We start from the raw sequence: 20,395 nt of genomic DNA on the forward strand, positions 1-20,395 counted from the left end.
CCCATGCAGCAGACTGTGACAGCACTGAGCAGCTCCTTCAGTGGGAGACTGCGGCACCCACGGTGTGGGACGGAGAGATTTCGCAGGTCTTTCCTCCCCACTGCTGTCAGACTCCACAACAAAGACTTTAACTGAACAAACACACACATCCACACATGTGCAATAACACTAAGTGCAATAATCTTTTCTGGCATCGTTGTATTTTTACTCAGTTGTATATAGCATTCGTATTCTATTTTTATCTTATTGTATATTTTTATTCTATTTTATTCTACTGTATATAGTATATTATTTTATTCTATTCTGTACAGCTGTGTACTGTATTTATTCTTATTGTATTCTAATTTTTGCGTCATAACTTTTGCACTGTCCACTTCCTGCTGTGACAAAACAAATTTCCCACGTGTGGGACTAATAAAGGTTATCTTATCTTATCTTATCTTATCTTATCTTAAAATGGGTTCAAAAACATAAACAGCTGTGGGAGACTGTTTGTCCGTGATTTGAACCGGGGGATTAAATCGTGGCAGGATCAGCCTGATATTATTTGTATCCCGCTGTAACTTTACTGTATAAAGAGCTAACATCTCCAACATGTCAGGAGTAGTTAGTAGTTGGTCATTACAACAAGTGTTTGTGAACTAAAAATCAAGAATGTGGGATACTGTTTGTCTGTGATTTGAAGAGCCCAGCGCTGCTCCCAATGAAGGGAAAACCAATTCTGCAGGGAGACCTACCTCCGCACTTGTGCAGGTGAAGCCAAAGAAAAGATTTGCTTCATCATATTTTCTAGTCTTTGGCTTGGAAGGAAGTTGGTTTGGAAACATATTCAGCGATGCTTCATCTCCTGCTTTGCGTTTGTGTGGGCGCCCGTGCTAGCTTATTTTATTATTTTACATTTACAATTTTTTTCCCTGGGGACCCTGTGACGCCCCATTGAAGAGCCGTAGGCTGTGGATCTCTTAAGATCTCACTGTTGGGTTTGTAAGGCCATGTTACTCCTAAATTTCTATCTTGTTCAAAGAGAAGATATAAAACAAAGTTCTAAGCTAATCGACCTTAGTGTTCTCCTTTTTAAAAAGAATCGATAAGAGAATCGATAAAGAATCGAATCGTTAAACAGAATCAAAACTAGAATCGGAATCGTGAAAATCTTATCAATACCCATCCCTAGCGACCACTAATATTATCGGGACCCTGGCTCTTGTTCACATTAACTGTATGAAAGGCCTTTTTGACATCGCTGAGTTCAATGATAAAGTGCTGAGTATCTCTCAGTTTCTGTTTCAGTTCCAAAATATCCTCGCTAAAATCAGAAGAACTAAAACGAGCATAAAACATACTTAAAGCATTTGCAAAATCTCTGTCTGGATTAAAACCATCTAAAATGACCTGACTACTGCTCTGGGGATTTTGAAACCCTGCTATGGTTTTCATACAAGTCCAGGCAGACCCAAAATTTTTTGCAGCAAATTTGCTTTCAAGAAGGTTTTTGTAGCTCTGTTTTGCTTTCAAGATCTCGATTTTCAGTTCCTTGGTGGCTGTCTGAAAATCAGTAACAGCCCCCTCTTTAAAGGCCTGTCTCTTTTTACTTAAACAGGATTTGACGCTTTTAGTGACCCATGGCTTATTGTTATCAAATCAAATCACTTTTTATTGTCACATCACATGTGCAGGCACACTGGCACAGCACATGCGAGTGAAATTCTTGTGTGCGAGCCCCACAAGCAACAGAGATGTGCAAACACAACAACACAAACGAGCAAAATACAAGAATGGCTAATCTGAAACTAATAAATATATGTACAATATATAATAGTGTATGCATTTCTGGATGTGTATACTAAATATTTTCCTACGTGTGTGTGTGTGTGTGTGTGTGTGTGTGTGTGTGTGTGTGTGTGTTACTATTTAATTTTTACAAATTAAATAGTAAAAAAATAAAATAAAATAATAATAATAATAAAATATATAAAATATACAGAGTTGAATATGTGCAAAACAAGTGGCATTTATATACAGTATGTAGTGCATAATGTTGAAGTTCCAGTAGTGAAGCTGAGGTGTCTATGAAGTGTTCAGCAGTCTGATGGCCTGATGGAAAAAGCTGTCTCTCAGTCTGCTGGTACGGCACCGGATGCTGCAGAACCTCCTTCCTGATGGAAGCAGTCTGAACAGTTTATGGCTGGGGTGACTGGAGTCCTTGATGATCCTCCCCGCTTTCCTCAGGCACCGCTTCCTGTAGATGTCTTGGAGGGAGGGAAGCTCACCTCCAATTATCCGTTCAGAGCACCGCACTACTCGCTGGAGAGCTTTGCAGTTGTAGGCGGTGCTGTTGCCGTACCAGGTGGTGATGCATCATCCAGTGAGGATGCTCTCAATGGCACAGTGATAGAAGGTCCTGAGGATGCGGGGGCTCATGCCGAATCTTTTCAGTCTCCTGAGAAAGAAGAGGCGCTGCTGCGCCTTCTTCACTGTTTTGTTTGTGTGTACTGACCACGTAAGATCCTCAGCCAGATGTACTCCAAGGAACCGGAAGCTGCTCACTCTCTCCACAGCAGCGCCGTTGATGGTGATGGGGGTGTGTACTTCTCTGCACCTCCGGAAGTCCACTATCAACTCCTTTGTCTTTGCGACGTTGAGGGTGAGATGGTTGTCTTGACACCAGTGGGTCAGGGCGCTGACCTCCTCCCTGTAAGCCGTCTCATCACCGTTGGTGATAAGACCCACCACTGTAGTGTCATCCGCAAACTTCACAATGATGTTGGAGTTGCTAGTGGCTGTGCAGTCGTAGGTGTAGAGTGAGTACAGGAGGGGGCTCAGTACACACCCCTGTGGAGCACCAGTGTTCAGTGTGATGGGGGATGAGGTGATGCTGCCCAGTCTGACCACCTGGTGTCTGTCAGACAGGAAGCTAAGGATCCAGCTGCAGAGGGAGCTGCTCAGTCCTAGATCCTGCAGTTTCCTGTCCAGCTTCGAGGGAACAATGGTATTGAATGCTGAGCTGTAATCTACAAACAGCATTCTCACATACGTGTCTCTCTTCTCCAGGTGTGACAGGGCAGTGTGTAGTGTCAGGGCTATGGCATCATCAGTGGACCTGTTGTGGCGGTATGCAAACTGTAGAGGGTCCAGTGAGTCGGGTAGTGCAGAGCAGATGAAGTCCCTGACCAGCTTCTCGAAGCATTTGCTTACGATGGGGGTCAGGGCTACAGGTCGCCAGTCGTTCAATGAGGAGATGGTGGAGGATTTGGGTACAGGGACGATGGTGGCCATTTTGAAGCAGGCTGGGACTACAGACAGAGAGAGGGAAAGGTTGAAGATGTGCGTGAACACTCCAGCCAGCTGAGCCGCGCATGACCTGAGGACGCGGCCGGGAATCCCGTCCGGACCAGTAGCTTTGCGTGCGTTCACCTTCCTGAAGCACTTCCGCACATCCTCCTCAGACACAGTGTGCACACTGACGTCATCCGCGGTGCGCACACTGTCCGGTCTCATGGTGTTCGCTGTGTCGAATCTAGCGTAGAATACGTTTAGATCCTCACACAGAGAGGCCGTGGTCTGCGGTGTGCTGGTTTTCCCTCTAAAGTCTGTGATCGTGTTTAGTCCCTGCCACATACTCCGAGGGTTGTCAAACTGTTGTTCCACCCTGTCCCTGTACTCACGTTTGGCTGCTTTGATCGTCTTCCGGAGTTGGTAATGTGCGTGTTTGTAGTCCGATGTGTTCGCATATACTTTAACGCGCTTACGGGGTATAATCATATCTTTACAAAATACTGCATAAGAGTTAGTAACGTCCACCAAAGCGTCAAGATCATCTCCACAAGACTGAATAAAAACTTCCCAATCTGTACACTTAAAACATTCCTGCAAGGTAAGCACAGATTCTTCTGACCATATGTCAACATCCTTAGTCTTTGTCTTCTCTCGTCTTAAGACAGTTTTATATATGGGCAGAAGATGCACACAGTTATGGTCAGAAGATCCCAGAGGAGGAGGCGGGAGGGATTTATAAGCATTCTTCACCGATCCGTAACAAAGGTCCAACATTTTATCCCGTCTGGTAGGACAGGATACATATTGATACAGATTGCCCAAAGTTGATTTAAGAGAGACATGGTTAAAGTCCCCCATTATAAAGTTTGGGGCATCAGGAGAGAGCGTCTGCAGCTTCTGCACTACAGGTTGAGGCGGGGTGAGCCCTCGCGTGAATGTAAACTACGGTAATAAAAAGTTGTGGAAACTCACGAGGGAGATAAAAAAAAAAAAGAGCGCAGTGACATGGATAAAAGTTCAACATCTGGTGTACAAATACACTCTCTAACAGTCACAGCGCTACAGTAACGTTTGTTGCTACAAGCATACTCCTCCTCCTTGGGATTTCCCTGTTACCCATGCATCCCGATCCCGGCGAAAAGGAGCTCCAAAACCGTCAATTGAAAAATCGGTGTCCTGGTCCAGCTCTGTCAGCCATGTCTCGGAAAAAGCCATTACACAGCTGTCCCTGAAGTCTTTCTGGAACCTGACGTTTCCCTGGAGTTCATCCAGCTTGTTCCTAAGAGACTGAACATTTCCAAGGCAGGGTAAACCGACTGACCTCCTCAGATGCAAATTTACACCTCCATGTCTCCCTCTTTTCTTCTTCCTCTTCTCACTTGTTCTGTTAGAGAGTCTATGTATAAAATCTGGCATACATGAGGTGAGGTCCTTACCATCATACGGTAAGTTAAGTTGTAACAGCTTGTCGCAGGAGTAAACAATCCTCAGCTGACTCACGGCAGGGCTCGCAAAATCGCTAGCCCGACGTCCCGGAGCTAGCGATATCTTCGGTCGGGCGACCAAAATCTATCTCAGCCCCGCCCGTCGGGCTATATGATAACCCGACGGGCGGGGCTGAGATAGATTTCATCATCGGAAACAAGCCAGCACAGTAGAAATCCGCCCGTCGGGCTATATGATAACCCAACTTCTCACTGTTGTGGAGCGTGTGTCACTTTGTAAGAAAACTGTCACTTCCTTCAATCAAAACACATGCCAGCAATAGAAACGAAAAGAAAAAAAACTTAAAAACTTAGGATGCCAAGCTCTCACTCACTGCCGGTCACATGCGCCCTGATGGACCTTTCAGGTGTGTCCTATTAGAGCACTTCGCTTTCGCACTGCAGGCCTACTTGTTGTTCCTAGAGTATTTAAAAGTAGAATGGGAGGCAGAGCCTTCAGTTTTCAGGCCCCTCTTCTGTGGAACCAGCTTCCAGTTTGGATTCAGGAGACAGACACTATCTCTACTTTTAAGATTAGGCTTAAAACTTTCCTTTTTGCTAAAGCATATGGTTAGGGCTGGACCAGGTGACCCTGAATCCTCCCTTAGTTATGCTGCAATAGATGTAGGCTGCTGGGGATTCCCATGATGCATTGAGTTTTTCCTTTCCAGTCACCTTTCTCACTCACTATGTGTTAACAGACCTCTCTGCATTGAATCATATCTGTTATTAACCTCTGTCTCTCTTCCACAGCATGTCTTTTATCCTGTCTTCCTTCTCTCACCCCAACCGGTCGCAGCAGATGGCCGCCCCTCCCTGAGCCTGGTTCTGCTGGAGGTTTCTTCCTGTTAAAAGGGAGTTTTTCCTTCCCACTGTCGCCAAAGTGCTTGCTCATAGGGGGTCATATGATTGTTGGGTTTTTCTCTTTATCTACTGTACAATATAAAACGCCTTGAGGCGACTTTTGTTGTGATTTGGCGCTATATAAATAAAACTGAATTGAATTGAACTGTAACTCCCTAACTTGCTTGACTGGGTTAGTCCAAACGGCAGAGCAGGAAGCACAAGTAAGAGAAACTTCAGCCCCACTACTTCACTAAGCTCAAAGGGTTTGAGAGAGGGGGCATTGATAGACAACTCTTCTAATGGAACCAGTGGTCTACAGTCTGTGAGCTTATGATGCAAGCCCCTCATGAAACAACATACCAGAAGGTGCTGTCCAGCAGGTTTATCAGTAAACCCCACACTGCATGCTGAAACAGCAAGGAGGAAGCCCTTTTATTCTAAATCGTCTTAGTGGTGCTCAGAGGGAGGCCTGCAGCATTCTTTCCTTTCATGGGTATGCCTGGCTAACCCTAGGGAGGATCAGGTTGAGAAGCAGGAAAGCGTGGAAGCATATGCATGTACAGTGACGCGTTTGCATCATGAGAGGGCGAAAACAGCAGGCACTGAGATATACGATACAAATCAGCCTTATCTCAGCCACCTTATCTCAGTTCCAAGTCCTGCAGGTGAAATCTCCAAACAGTTGGATCCCCTTAGACAAAAGATGCCCTCCTCGTTCAGAATTCCTGTTGCGAGTTGACTAAAGGGACAACAATCTGGTGTTGCTGAACACAGTTGTTTCTTTGGCTAGCCCGTGAAGCTGTGGTGAAAGAGCACTGCCCTGGCAGCTGAAATAAGTAATTATCCATGTAGTTTTCACTAAACATGTTACCCACAGAGAAATGGCCAAAAAAAAAAATGTTGTATTGCTAAGCAGATGCATCGCATTGCTTGCAGCTTGAGCACATTTATGTGAGCCGCAGCGAGCCTCTGGGAGCAAACAACAGTCACTAACCTGCCATTATAGTAGTCGCACCCCACAGCGTCGTATGTAGACAGTGGTGTGTCTGTGTTAAGGAGTTTACTGACAGTACTGCATACTTGTATATCCTTTAATAACAAAATGTAGTGAGGCAATCTGTCTTATGCGGCACATGTATGTTTGAGGAAACAGAAAACAACCTGTAGTATGACCTGTACAGTGATGGTAGACATTACATTAAGCAACTCTGATCACGTGTACAATTCTCAGCAGGTAAATGCATTTGCTCACCTTTTGTGAACCAGCTTGGTCAAGGCCTCCTGCATGTAGCTTATCTCATGTATGCCAGGGAGGAAAACCAAAACACTTCCTCTCTCTGACAAAGTCATGCCTCCCTCTTTCTTGGCCTTGCTGCTCACACAAAAATACATGTATGCATATTCAGTTAACAAACAATTAAATCCTTGCCTATTTACATGTTCAAGCAGTTCTAAAAGTTACAATACTTTGGCCTTACCTGGAATTTTTGCCCTCCATTTCATCAAAGCTCTGGATGAGACTGATGGCAAGACTGTACATATCTGCTGTGATGTATGGGTCGCCTGGATGTGCTGATTCAGTCTAAAACAGACACAAAATTCAGATACAATAGATTTGGCTTCAAGGCAGAGAACTGTACCAGCAGCAACCATTTACTCTCTCAACTACCTACCCTATGCGGAGACAGGTGGTGGAGGTCATCCAGGTAGAAATCTTCAGTGGCATAGGATGCCCCTTCCACTTCAAACACATAGGCTGGGTTCAGTTTGCCACGAATAGGAGTGGCAAAGTAGTCAGCAAACTGCTTGCAGTTAATGGTGGCTGACATAAGGATTATCTAAAACAAAGACAGACTCTTGTGAGTGAGAGTACAAGTGACTAAGCATGAGGAAGACGAAGGAAGTTTTTTAGCCGGACCCAACAGTTACCTTGATGTGGTAAGAGTTGGAACGGAGGAGTTTTCTCAAAACTAGCAGGAGAAAGTCCATTTCTGATGTGCGCTCATGAACCTTGGACAAACGCAGAGTTGTTAAAAGGTTACATTTTGAACATTCAAGAATCACTCATTAAATAATAGGATTAAATTATTCTTAAGCTTATAACAGTACCTTTTGTGGCAGAAAACTAGAAATGACTTTGGATTAAAGTATTATAAATGGTAGACAAAGACAAAGAAGAGTTGTTGCAAGAGCTGAACACTGGCATTTACTCTCCAAGTCTGATTATTTTTAGGACTGAACGCCAGTGAAGAACACTCCAACATGCTGGTCCAAAGTCTCACACAATTTTCAACTTGATTTAGATTTGGAGGCTGTGAGGCCACATCACTTTGATACTTATCAAATCATTCAGTCATCCCTTGCACCCTATGGGTGGGGGGCATTGTCCTGGAAGAATCCACTCTCATCACAATAGAAATGTTCTGGCACTATGAACAACTTGATATTGATTTGTAGTCACCCTTTATTCTAGTGACACAAGTGTCCAAGGCAATTAACTGCAGGGACCAAGTGGTAAGGTACTTTTTTTTTGACTATTTCACCTGTCTGTCATCAGATTTAATATTTGTACTTCCCCCAAAATAACTAAAAAAAGTAAATAAACACAAATTCCCCCTTTTTTTGGCAGTAGCTAACAGAGAAACATATAAACATGAAAAATTTGACATCTGGTTTATGCACCTCATCCACAAAAATGTGGGAGAATTCAGTGAGGGACTTGGCCTGAACCAGTTTTTGCAGCAGCACTCCTGTAGTCATGTAGATTAGTCGGGTATGCTCAGTTGCCATCTTCTCCAGGCCAATCTGAACAAATATATACAGGAGTTGCATTCACAAACTTGTCAATTAAATACATATTTGCATTTTCATAAAAATCCACAGGGAACGTAGTTGATTTGTTGTTTGCTAACTGGAAAAGTCTATAAAGGCACCTTCATGACAGGGCCTAAAATCTCTGGAAGGCATCCATTTGTTCTCGTCTTTTGCTTTTTCAGGTTTTTTCTTACTTTTATTAACCTTCATTTATACAGGTAGTTCCATTGAGACTCAATGTCTCATTTACAAGAGAGACCTGTTCCAGACAAACATTAAAATTACAACAATAAAAGAAACAACAGCTTAATTTGTGTAATGTACACAGTCATATCAAAGACAAGAACAACTTCCCAGTGATGATTTCACAAAAACGTTTGTATGTCTTTCGAAGTCTGCAAGTAAAATCAATTGAGAGAGACTCAAATCCATCTGTAATGTATTCCATGACGATGGGGCAGAAAAAGAAGAATGCCTTTTACCCAAGCTCTATATGAACTGATGAAACTTGAAAAATCCTGTCATCTGCAAATACCAACTTGCAGATAATCTTTTTATACCATCTGCAATTTGATTTCTTTAGAATTTAAGTTTTTGTACTGTTTTGCTGCATTATAGCACTACTTGGATTTATTGAGCTCCAAAAAACACAACAAGATTTAGTATTAGTATTTAGTATTTATTTATTTATTGTCATTGTCAAGAACAATGAAATTGGGTTTGGGGCTTCCATACAACCCCAAAAAAAAGAAGAAAATAATAAATACCCCTTAAAACCCAAGTTTTAAAAAGCTGATTACTTTTTACTGCCTCAGGAAGGAACAGCAGAGGCCACAGAGGAAGTACACTTCCTCTGCTGTAGCTTTAGGCTTAAACTTTTACAGGGTTTTAAAAACTGATGTCTGCAATGCCAAAATGACTATTTGTGGTTCTGACTGGAGAAAACATCAGTGAACCTCAACAAAATCGATTGCGTATCCATGTTACACTTTTTGCTTTGCCAACTTGCAGCTAAACAAATATATAGATATAACTCTCCCCTATTTTAATGTTATAATGGAAATTATACCATAATGTTTAGTTTCTGTTGCATAAGCTAAGAATTTTTTCTCCTTCTAAAACTGACTATTTATCATTGCTCCCACTGTCAGTGACATCATCCTTAACTCCAGAGGTCTGCATCAAGCGGAGGAGACAACAGTTATTATTAGACACACAGTTTCAAAGCTCTGCACAACACAGTCAGACATCCTAGCAACAAAGCATACAAGAGCTTGTTAACACATGCATGCAAACACTCTGAAGTTGTGAGAAAGATAATAATGAATGCTCTTTGTCTAAAGTTTGAATCAATATGGGTCATTGTATCTTGGTTTTCTACTACTGCTACATGATCGAAGAGCAGTGTATGCAGTTTAAGAAAATCACATTCTATCCTAATACTGCACCAACCTGATATCCCACCAGACTACCCAGGGTACACTTCCGCTGTTTGGCAACCCATCGAGCAATACTGGTGGCTCCAATTTTACGTGGTTGGGTGACTACAATGTTGCATGAGGCATTTTTCTCATTGTAATAGTCCAGAATGTACTGTGGCAGCTGGGTGGTCTTGCCACTGCCTGTGGCTCCTTGAATGATCACTACAGAGTTGCTTTCTATGAGGGAAATCAGCTGGAAACAACCGCAAACAGACACACACATAAAAAACACAAAAGGACACGTGCACAGTTAAAAAGAAAGGCATTTGATAAAAAAAAAAAAAAGGAAGGACATTTAGCTACTAACCCATATCATCGAAAAAACAAATGAAATTTGGAGAAAAAGTTATGAAATTGTTGGGCAGATGGATGTGGTAAGCTGATTTATGGCCTAAATTTTAGACTTTATAATCTGCATTAAGAAAGTCCAGCTTAAATGACAGCATTATCTCCTAAAACACACACACACACACTACTCTGTATTAGTCAACAAATAATAATAGACTAGGGAATTTGAAGTTAGCTGTTGTCCATCAGCATCAAATAACTTTGTTGTAATGTTCATCTTGAGCAAACAGCAAAATCTTAAGTGCTCAAGTGTCCTGGGGACATAAAAAAATTTTCAGTAAAAATGACGAACAGAACCTCGGGATAATGAAAGTGCACTACAGGACCATCAAGCTAAGTCAATCTCTTACCTCCTGTCTGTTTTTGGCTATGGGCAAGTCTGGATACTCATAGCTTGTGAGTGGAGGAGGATTAGCATAACCTAGTGAAAAGAAAAGTTGCAGGAGTAAAAGGAAAAATAAAGTTTTAAACTGATTAAGAATTAAGCTTTCTGTATATCCCAAAATACACAACCTAGGCTCAGAAAGGCTATGACAAAATTAGTACTTACGCACTGCAGGTTCTGGTTTTTGCAGCCTCTCTCCATCAGAGATCACAGGTTTTGGGCTGCCATGCTCAAGAATCTTTGCTGGACTGTAAGAAAACCAAATCTGAGAATTACAAACAAATCTAATGTAGTAACACCAAAACTGTACAAGATACGATTAGCTGTTTTGGACTAAAAGACTTTAACGTTTAAGCTTTCAGTTTCGACCTTTATACCGCAATTTCCTCACAACGCAAAGACAAATATATGTACTGGTAAAAACAAGACAAGTTGGAAGCCAGGATTTATCAAAATTATCAATATTATATGAAAATCAGTTTCCTTTGAGTGTAAGAATTAATTTCAGATCATTACAGGAACTGTGAGGTTGAATATAATGCTAGATGTTGTAGCATTTTTCTCAACATCAACAAAGATAAAAAACAAAATGAACAGGAAAATGCTCCCCTTCTTTATACGTGGTAATCCATGTACAAAACCCAATTTTTTTTTTAAAGAAAAAAGCTTAAGTATGGCAATAAAAGAAAAAAAGGGGGCTGTATAACCAAACATAAGTCAACATCAGTTAGTCACAGTTAAACTCACAGATTCATAAACCTTTTGAAATATTTTTTGTTTTTAAACATACATTTTCTAGAAGAAAGTTTCACATTTTTTCCTCTGCATATTTCACTTCTTAATGCAATTTCTAACTAAGTTTTTGCATCCTCTCTAATTTCCCTCTGTCAGCTTGACCAGGCCCACAGCGCTGCAGCCTGAGGAGCATTCCCGGTTGTGTGTGTGTTTATGCATGTGTGCCTCCTGCACTCTTAGCGAGGAGAGGATTTTATCACAACAGCAGACAAAAACCCTGACAGTACTAGGAGCTCAAATGCACACCCACGACTTGTGCGCACACACGCACCCTCGTCCTCTCTCTTTCTCTCCAATGCACACGTTTCGTGCAAGCTACAAAGCAGCTGACCCTACAACAAAAGCTGCACACTGCACAGAGGAGAGTGGGGTGAAAGGAGAAGAGAAGTGACAGCTCTTAGTCAGTTATCCGTGTGCGTGTGACTAACTCTCCTGGAAAAAGTCTGCATGACAGGCGCAGTGAGAGGACAGGACAAAAAACTACAAGACAAAAACATTTGCAACAACAAAGCAAGGGAAGGATTGCTGCCGGACGTAGTCAACAGTGAGAGGAGTAAAGTTTGCACAGGCAGATCCATGGAGACAAGACGCTGGAGGCTCTACTCTGTGAAAAGCTCTTCTTTGCCCAATTTCTAAAAAGCTCAGACAAGAGTCAGCAGTGCTGTTTCACCAGTAAGTACATTTCTTTCTTTTCTTATTCATCCAGATATTATTGTGATAACAATTTTTTTTAAATTTTTAAAATCTGATTTGCAGCTTACTAAGCGAAAACCCTTAAGGTTTTCTGTATGGCTGACCTCTGACCCCACAGGCAGTTTAATCCATCTGAATCCCAGGTGGAAACTCAGCTGATCTATCAGCTTGAATAAAAGGGCCAAATACGCACACCTGGGACATCAGCCTTGAAATCAAAGTAGCCATCAGGCAGGGATCAAAGGACAGAATAGCTATGGGATGATCATTTTTCAATGTCAAGCTTAAATTCTGAATTATTAAAACGTCACAAAGAGTCACAGACTAGATTTCAGTTATAAACTAGATTTACCACATAAAATTAATAAAACATTCTAATCAAATAATTTTCATTCAACCTGAATAGTCAAACCCATTTCAGTACAACTGCAAGATTTTTGACAATTAGCAAATTAGCATTTCCATTTTCAAGAAAAATTCCTCTGGTTAGCGGTTAATTTTGACTTGAAATACACATTTTGGGAGGTGATAACTTGGGTCACAGTTAAGGAAAGTCTGTTATCTTAAAAGAAATGGATCCTGGTTTTTTTGTTTGTTTTTTTTTTGGGGGGGGGGGGGGGGGGGATTTAAATAGCAAAAGAATTATTTTATATTACAGCATGTTAAATCCCCAGAAAGTTTTGGGGTTTTTTTTTTTGTTTTTTAAATGTAATCACAGTGTATTACATTTTCCTTTAAGGGAAGACCAAAACCTCTTTGGTACCCACAAACATTTTTAATAAAGAGGGAAAAAACCCATTATTTTTTTCTAAAGGTTTTCAGAGAAGAGTTTTAATTTCCCTGGCTTACCTCAGTGTTTTTTCCTCATCTGCCTGACTTAAGCAGTTCCTCACTTGCTGTTATGCCGTCCTGTCATTTGCAGGTGCAACCGTTATAGAAATTTGTTTTAAGCAACGTCTATTCCAGTAATTCAGATGATTATTATGATTCTGTTGTGTTGTGAAAATCCTGTCTTGATGCTAAAGATAACTAATTATTCTAATGTCTTCAGCTTTTAAAGACAGCGTGCTGTGAATGCCATGCCTCTGTTCAGCTGGATGAAATGGTCGCATGAGACAAGAGTGCAGGCTCAGGATGAAACACCATCTCTGAAAATCTCAGGGGGGTTACCCAGCCGCATGCTGATCACAGAGCTCCTGTGGCATGTGGAAGAGCGCGAGCGGCTGGCGAGAGAACTGGAGCGTGAGCATAGGATGGCTCACAGCGCTCTGGGTCTCCACTGGTTTCAAAAGTACCCCAGGTTGCGGACCCTCATCCCCTCATCAGAACTACAACAGCTGGAGTTCTTGTGTGCCCAGATCCCATCTATCCAAGCAGCCACCGTCCTCTCCAGGTGTTTAGTAGTACCCATGCCTTCTTCTGTCCTCACATTAGTAAGCTGTCAACAGATACTAGCTGCTACTGCATCAACAGGGCCTGACAGCAGCCAAAGCAGCCAAAGGGAAAGGGAGCTAGGGCGAGCTGCCAAGGAAGCCATTATGTGTTATTGTCACAGACACAGGCGATACAGGGTGTTAACATGTGAAGGTGAAGGACGCCCTGTAAGGGTGAGTGAAGCCAGGCTGCCGGGGTTGCCACTCGTCTGTTAGCCAGTATGGAAAAATAGCTGTTAGACATGGTTGAGCAATGAGCACTGTGACCTACTTACATATTCCCCATAAAACTCTCTACCAGTTCACTACTGTGTGCTTACATAACATCTTAGCCAAGAAAAACATATTTAATAAGATGTGTTATTATGCTTTTATCATTTACAAAAATCTTCGCTGTTGTCCCAGATATGTCATTTTTTGAAACTGTGAGAGAAAACAGATAAAAGCACACAGGTCCAACATTTTAGGTGAAGCACAGAAACTTCACATTAGCAGGCTGACACCATGCTGATGGAAATATTATTTCTTAGTTTGTAGATACTCAACTCCTCTGCTTGCATCTTATGGGACTGACATGGTTGTACATTTGTAGACCATCATCTACATGCTGTAGCCTTGTACTGCCAACAAAGGACAGTGTCAGTTCTAGTAGTTGCCACTTGAGTATGGCTCAAAAAGGAAGTCATTCCCTAAAGCAGGGGTGTCGCACTCCAGGCCTCGAGGGCCGGTGTCCTGCAGGTTTTAGATCTCACCCTGGGTCAACACACCTGAATCAAATGATTAGTTCATTACCAGGCTTCTGAAGAACTTCAAGACATGCTGAGGAGGTCATTTAGCCATTTAAATCAGCTGTGTTGGATCAAGGACACATCTAAAACCTGCAGGACACCGGCCCTCGAAGCCTGGAGTTCGACACCTGTGCCCTAAAGGCTCCCATTTAAATTTAACTTAGCAACATTATAAAGCATCTACAGCTAGTTTCCCCTTTATAAGTCCTCTGAGTGGGCTGAATTTGTTTATAACCAACTGGATAACCAAGTTAGGAGTGTGGTCTCAATAATTGACAGGTTGGGCAACTAGAGCTGGAATCTGTTAGGGCTCATCCACTACTGAAGGTTATTAAACTGATCCTCTTCAACATCTTTGTGCTGTTATTACCTTGTGCCTTTGTTAATGTACAGACCCTCCCAGCAGTGAGTGCTAAAGTTTTATGAGTATTTACAAAGATGGCGCAGTGACAAGATTGCTTGTTAGAGTGACTCTGATAGAGTGACTCTGATTTTTTCCGACTGACTCTATTGCATATGCATTTCTGAGAGTTCCTTTCTCAAGGCACAAAATATAGGGAAGTGAATATTTACATCACAAGCAAACCCGCAACTCTGAGAGCCATTTACACCTGCTATTTTGACCTGTTTAGTAAATCTGGCACTTAATTTGTTAATAAGCACTAATTAGTCAATATGTATGTATTTTCACTGAATCTGTACAGTTTATGAACCCTTGTTAACCTTAGTTAGCTAAGGTTAGTAAGCATGGAGGTAAATTCTGGCTCCATGCTAATGTTAAGGCAATAAAATGTGAAATCTAAACCTCTGGGTGAGGGCACAATCACTACACGGCTGCTGCTATGAAGACAAAAGTCATAATATAGAAATAACATCTCTGTCAAAGCTTTTCAAAACTTGAGTAGATTTCATGTCCACTGTCTCTAATGTAAGAGGTCAAACTTTACCACCAACCCCTTCAGCAGAAAGAATAATAACCAGATAGGAGTGTGTGACTATTTCATAAACTACAGTGATACTGTGTTTTTAGGAACAGAGACATATTTCAACGTGGCTTAGTGTGACTGATTTTCAAGTCAGAGACGAGAGGACAGAGCGCAAAGGAAACAAGAAGGAATAAATGATGAGGAAATGAGAAAAACCTCTCCAAGAACTGTTTAATTAACTATAATGTTGTATGTTTCCACAGGTTTCGTGAGGTGCTTGCCACTAACAACATACGACCCTGGGAGCTGGCATCTGTGTTTAAGCAAATACTAAAGGACTTCCTGAGCCAAAGGGGATATGATGAAGAGGATGACCTCTCAGTGCAGCCGGTGCAGTTCCAACCCATGGAGGCTTGGACCAGCCGGTACAAAATGAAGCAGGGGTTTGTCACACCCACTGTCCCCAACTGTGGCGACCATCCAAGGGAAGAGATCCCAACGGTCTCTGGATACGTGGATCGGGTCATGCGCCACTCTGGTTCATTCACAGCACACAGGGACTGGGACCTTCCATATTATTATCCAGTACCTCTCAGGTCCAAAGGTGCTTACAGCACCACACTGTGAAAGGACAACTCTTTAACCATCTGCAACCAACAGCATGGAGACCAAATCGCAATATGCGTCTTAGATATAGACATTTCACTAGCTTTACCAAAATAGCACTAGGCTAGGTGTTATATGTACTCAAATGTTTAATGGCAATAACTAATTCTTATCCCTACTTCACAGCCTGAGTTGTTTAGTTACTCCTTATTCTAAACCTTCAATTGAACAGCTGGAGATGCATTTCAGAGATGTCAAGAACCTGGAGTGATTTTAATAGTAAAAGCACTAGATGCCTTTTGGCTTTTGGCTAAGTGACAAACTGACTGAGTTGGTCAATTTGTGGTAGCTCATTAAGAGCTCAAAATGTCCAGCTTTTGGAGTGAATACATGTGTAAAAACATGACTGGCTCACATATAGTTAATGCAAAGATGTAAACACTCCACGTTACCTTATCTAACACAAGTCAGTCAACTTTCCTGTTATTGCTGGCCAAAACCTCTTGGGGTGGCAAACATTTTATATGCAGGAAAAACCCTGGAAATCTGAGTGAGCACTCTTTAATGTAAATGTTTCAGACTGAAAAATAAAAAAACATTGAGCTAAACATTTTATATAGATTAGGCAGAACTCATCTTGATTTGTGTAGGACTTGTTTTTGTTCTTGTGTATCAGTGTTTAACTTCCTTTCGGAGTCCTAAATCCCTTGACAAACAGCAGCTATTGTTCTGTGCTACAGTTAAGACACCCTTCAGGAAGAAGTGTAGCAATGCACTATTTGATGGTCATTAAACTCAATCAACCAACTTGAAAAACAGATCAACGTGTAAATGGTAATAAATAGTATGATTTCCATTTAGCTTATCAATATACTATTGGACAAAAAATATTATTAAGTTGTTGCCTTGACTAAAGAACGTCCTTTATAAATAAAAAAAAACAAACATTAAAATAAGATTTACTATAATTCAGTTTGCATTAGTGAAGGCCTCAGTCGGATCAACACTGATAATCTAACCATTAATTTTTGATAATTCACAGGTAATGAAAACCTTAAAATAAAGAAAAACATGCAAAGACAAAATTATATTTTTCACTTGTCTGTTTTAGATGACCTGCATCAAACAACATGGTAAGAAAATGTGGGGACTTATGCAGTCCATCTTTGGGACTGTTTATCAGACACACATCAACAGCATCCACCCTTATAATATTAGGTCAGTGGTGGGGAACTCCAGGCCTCAAGGGCCGGTGTCCGGCAGGTTTGAGATATCACCCTGGGTCAATACACCTGAATCAAAACTAGTTCATTACCAGGCTTCTCGAGAACTTAAAAGACATCTCGGGCAACTCATCGTGTACCTGGAGTCAAGTGTTTTGACCAATTCAATATAACTATATATATTTTTAGACACAAGTTGTAACGGCCGCCAATTTTCTTTGTACGAGTTTATTATATGGCGTGCTGCGGGGAAAAGTCTGTTCTAACATTTAAGTCTAAGGTTTATTTTGAGAACCTGAGGGCTCTTTTTTGCTTCTCATCTGTAAACTCTCTCACGTGATTCTTGCATAGGTGGTAGAAGAGGTTTGTCATGCTTACGTCTGTGGTGGGGACCTGTTTGTGGTATTATTTGCAGAGTACAGATTTCTGGTCCATGTCAGACTTTTCATAACCAAACTATCTCCATGCTAGAGAGTTAGCCCCTTGTTTAGGAATAAGATCCTCAATTAGTTTTGACTGGTCCTTCCGTTTGGGGCTACCTGTTCTGCCTCATTTTTACTGTCCATGCTGGTATTCTCTGTGCCTGCATGGTCTTCCAAATTCAGTTGAGGAGGCAAGTTGGCCATTTAAATCAGCTATGTTGGATCAAGGACACATCTAAGACCTGCAGGACACCGGCCCTTGAGGCCTGGAGTTCCCCCACCCCTGTATTAGGGGATCTAGTGTAAGATTTTAAGAGGAATCTGGTAGCTTTGGTAGAGTAGTGATGGGATTTCCGGCTCTTTTTAGAGAACCGGCTCTTTCGGTTCGGCTCACTAAAAAGAGCCGGCTCTTTCGGCTCCGAACCGGCTCTTCAGGTTGTTTTGTTGCTTTAATTAATTTATTATTAACAATAATATAAAATTATGCACAAAAGGAATTACTAATGTAAAAAAAAAAAGTGGTTTTATTCATATATGTTTATATATAAATATATGCGGTGGCCCCTAGAGACAAAACACGTACAAACTCCAAAAAGCACATACAAACTCCAAAACTCATTTCTAGCATAAGTGATCTAGGTAGCTCTGAACTTCCAAAACAGAGCTACCTAGATCACTTAAATTACACAATTGAAAGCATGAAAGCATATGTGTATTGTTTGTGTATTTATACACAAGCATTCATATAGAGTCAAATAAAATTTTAAAAAAGTTCATTTACCTGTTACTACCACACACCAAATCCGGTCGTTGGTACTTGCTGGCTTGTGTAGCCACTAGGTAACAAAAGTTCAACACTGCGCCCAGCATCCTGGAGCACTTCTGTTGTCTTTTGTACGTGTTTTCAGTTTTTATGTGCTTCTGAGTTTTTACGTGTTTTGGAGTTTTTACGTGTTTTGGAGTTTGTACATGCTTCAGGGTTCGTACGTGATTGTGAAGTTTGCCACCGTAAATATACTTTTATTTATTCACGCCACATAAAATGTAATAAATAAATCATATAATACAAAAGCCTACTAGTTACAGTTCAACTTTTAACTATTTAAATTTTCAGCTTTTTCCTTTTAAACCAATTTAAAGTGAAACAACACAAAACACTGCAAATCACAACACAATTAAATATAAATTATAATATGAAAACAAAAATAAGATGCACATTCTCTGTCATATGGGCCTGTATGTATAAACTTTCTGAATCCTTTATCATCTGCAACTGAAAATAGTTGTGGATGATTACTATACCTTTCTAATGTGATGTTGTTGTCCCTGGCTCTCTTTCTCCCTCTGTTCCTGTGCTACTGAGTGCAACTACCGCCCCTCTTCCAAGCATAAAGCACAAGGCTCGCATGCTGAGTGAAGCCGAAAAAAGTGTGAGAGAGAGGGTGAGAGAAAGAAAATAAAACCCCACGGCTCGCGATAAGGAGCCGGCTCGCGTCGTTCACGTCAAAGACCCGGCTCTAAGAGCCATTTCGTTCGCGACTGACCCATCACTATGGTAGAGCAAATATTTGTTACATTTCTTAAAACAGTGTGCATTTGCTTGGATGACACCGGAGTTTTTACCCTTATCTCAATTTGAATACTTAAAAAAAAGACCACTGGCAGTGTAAAAACAAAGGTTAAAATACATTCAGATTCGAGGTTTTAGGAAAACCATACAAAAACGTGCAGCTGTATGGATGAAACCATTAAAATATCCCCCCGTTTGTTTTCTACAGCTCCGGAATAATTTGTGTTAATTTTGGTCGTTACGCATTTACCCATTACGGTGACATTTAAGCATGCCTACAATGTGATTTCTTCTATTTGAACTTCACTTTCCAATACTTGCTGCCAAGCTGAGACATGATGTATATGTCCGCCAACGACTTAAAACACTTGATAAGTTAAAAACAATTTAACGGTATCACTTTGAGCAGCTAAATCTAGCAACAACAACAAAACCATACGCCATTAATTTTTCTAAAATATTTAAGTGTCTAACACCTGAATGCAAAGCTAGACCATGCTAGCATGCTACTTAGCTTAAGGTCAACCACGTTTACGCTAACTAAACCATCATACCTGCTCTCTTTCGACGATGGTTCATCGTCTGACTTCCTCTCAGCCACTTCTTCTGTGAGTTTAATGTTCGCAAACCTGTTCCCTGAAGTGAACCAGTCCGATATTTGTTCAGCGGTAAATATTTTCTTCATTTTGCGCCAGTAATTGTATTTTTTTTTCCACTTCGCTGTGATAGCGGGTAACACGAAGACGAAAACACGTGAGGCAGGCGCAGCTCTAAGGTCTCCCACTGGCGGTTGGAATAAAAATGGCAAGTCTACCTGTCTCTCTGTCTGTTTTTTAAATGAACCTTATAAACAAGTTATCAGCACCCACAGAAGATACACCACAAACAGGGTAACCAAAATTGTTATAGTTAATACTGTACTAGTCATAGTATTATTGTTAATTTTTCTGCTCTTGGTTTGTTTTTACATGACTAACAAATGAAAACATTTTAGTTAACTGTAATACCTTTGGTATGTGGAACTAGGCAAGAAGATAATTATTGTATACGATTTGTCACAATAATGATAGCAACCAAATAAAATATTTCTATATTAAAGAACAAAATCAGAGAAATTACTATCAATTATGACTTACCTGTTTAGGTGATCTCCACTATCTATTTTTTAAACCACTGAAAGCTAATTCGCTTGGATGTTTTATATCTAAAGACATACTTGACAGCTTAAAATCAGATTTATGTTTGTGCACTGTCTCATGTAAAATGCCAAACAAATTTCTTAAACAGATGTAAGCATTTGTGTTA

General features: G+C 41.0%; 2 protein-coding genes across 2 annotated transcripts in view; one reads left to right on the forward strand and one right to left on the reverse strand.

Moving 5' to 3' along the window:
* Window positions 1–19,905, reverse strand: part of tdrd9 (tudor domain containing 9) — a 41,818-nt gene extending 21,913 nt beyond the window's left edge. The window contains exons 1-9 of the mRNA XM_085256242.1: window positions 19,645–19,905; window positions 10,800–10,882; window positions 10,600–10,670; window positions 9,873–10,094; window positions 8,289–8,411; window positions 7,536–7,616; window positions 7,280–7,444; window positions 7,085–7,188; window positions 6,859–6,978 (exon numbers count right to left, since the gene is read on the reverse strand). Of these exons, the coding sequence (XP_085112368.1) occupies window positions 6,859–6,978; window positions 7,085–7,188; window positions 7,280–7,444; window positions 7,536–7,616; window positions 8,289–8,411; window positions 9,873–10,094; window positions 10,600–10,670; window positions 10,800–10,882; window positions 19,645–19,775 (1,100 nt within the window). The 5' untranslated portion in view covers window positions 19,776–19,905. The remainder of the gene's footprint in view (window positions 1–6,858; window positions 6,979–7,084; window positions 7,189–7,279; window positions 7,445–7,535; window positions 7,617–8,288; window positions 8,412–9,872; window positions 10,095–10,599; window positions 10,671–10,799; window positions 10,883–19,644) is intronic.
* On the forward strand, window positions 11,643–18,147 carry rd3l (RD3 like). The gene is made up of 3 exons (XM_085256249.1): window positions 11,643–12,101; window positions 13,174–13,515; window positions 15,533–18,147. The coding sequence occupies exons 2-3, from the start codon at window positions 13,202–13,204 to the stop codon at window positions 15,894–15,896; spliced, it is 678 nt and encodes a 225-aa protein (XP_085112375.1). The 5' UTR covers window positions 11,643–12,101; window positions 13,174–13,201; the 3' UTR covers window positions 15,897–18,147.
* Window positions 19,906–20,395: the final 490 nt, after the last annotated feature.

This window comes from Mchenga conophoros, linkage group LG19 (assembly GCF_057382185.1).
Source record: "Mchenga conophoros isolate Kocher_MC1m ecotype Shallow Benthic linkage group LG19, M_conophoros_male_GT1.1, whole genome shotgun sequence".
Classification (NCBI taxonomy): Eukaryota; Metazoa; Chordata; class Actinopteri; order Cichliformes; family Cichlidae; genus Mchenga; species Mchenga conophoros.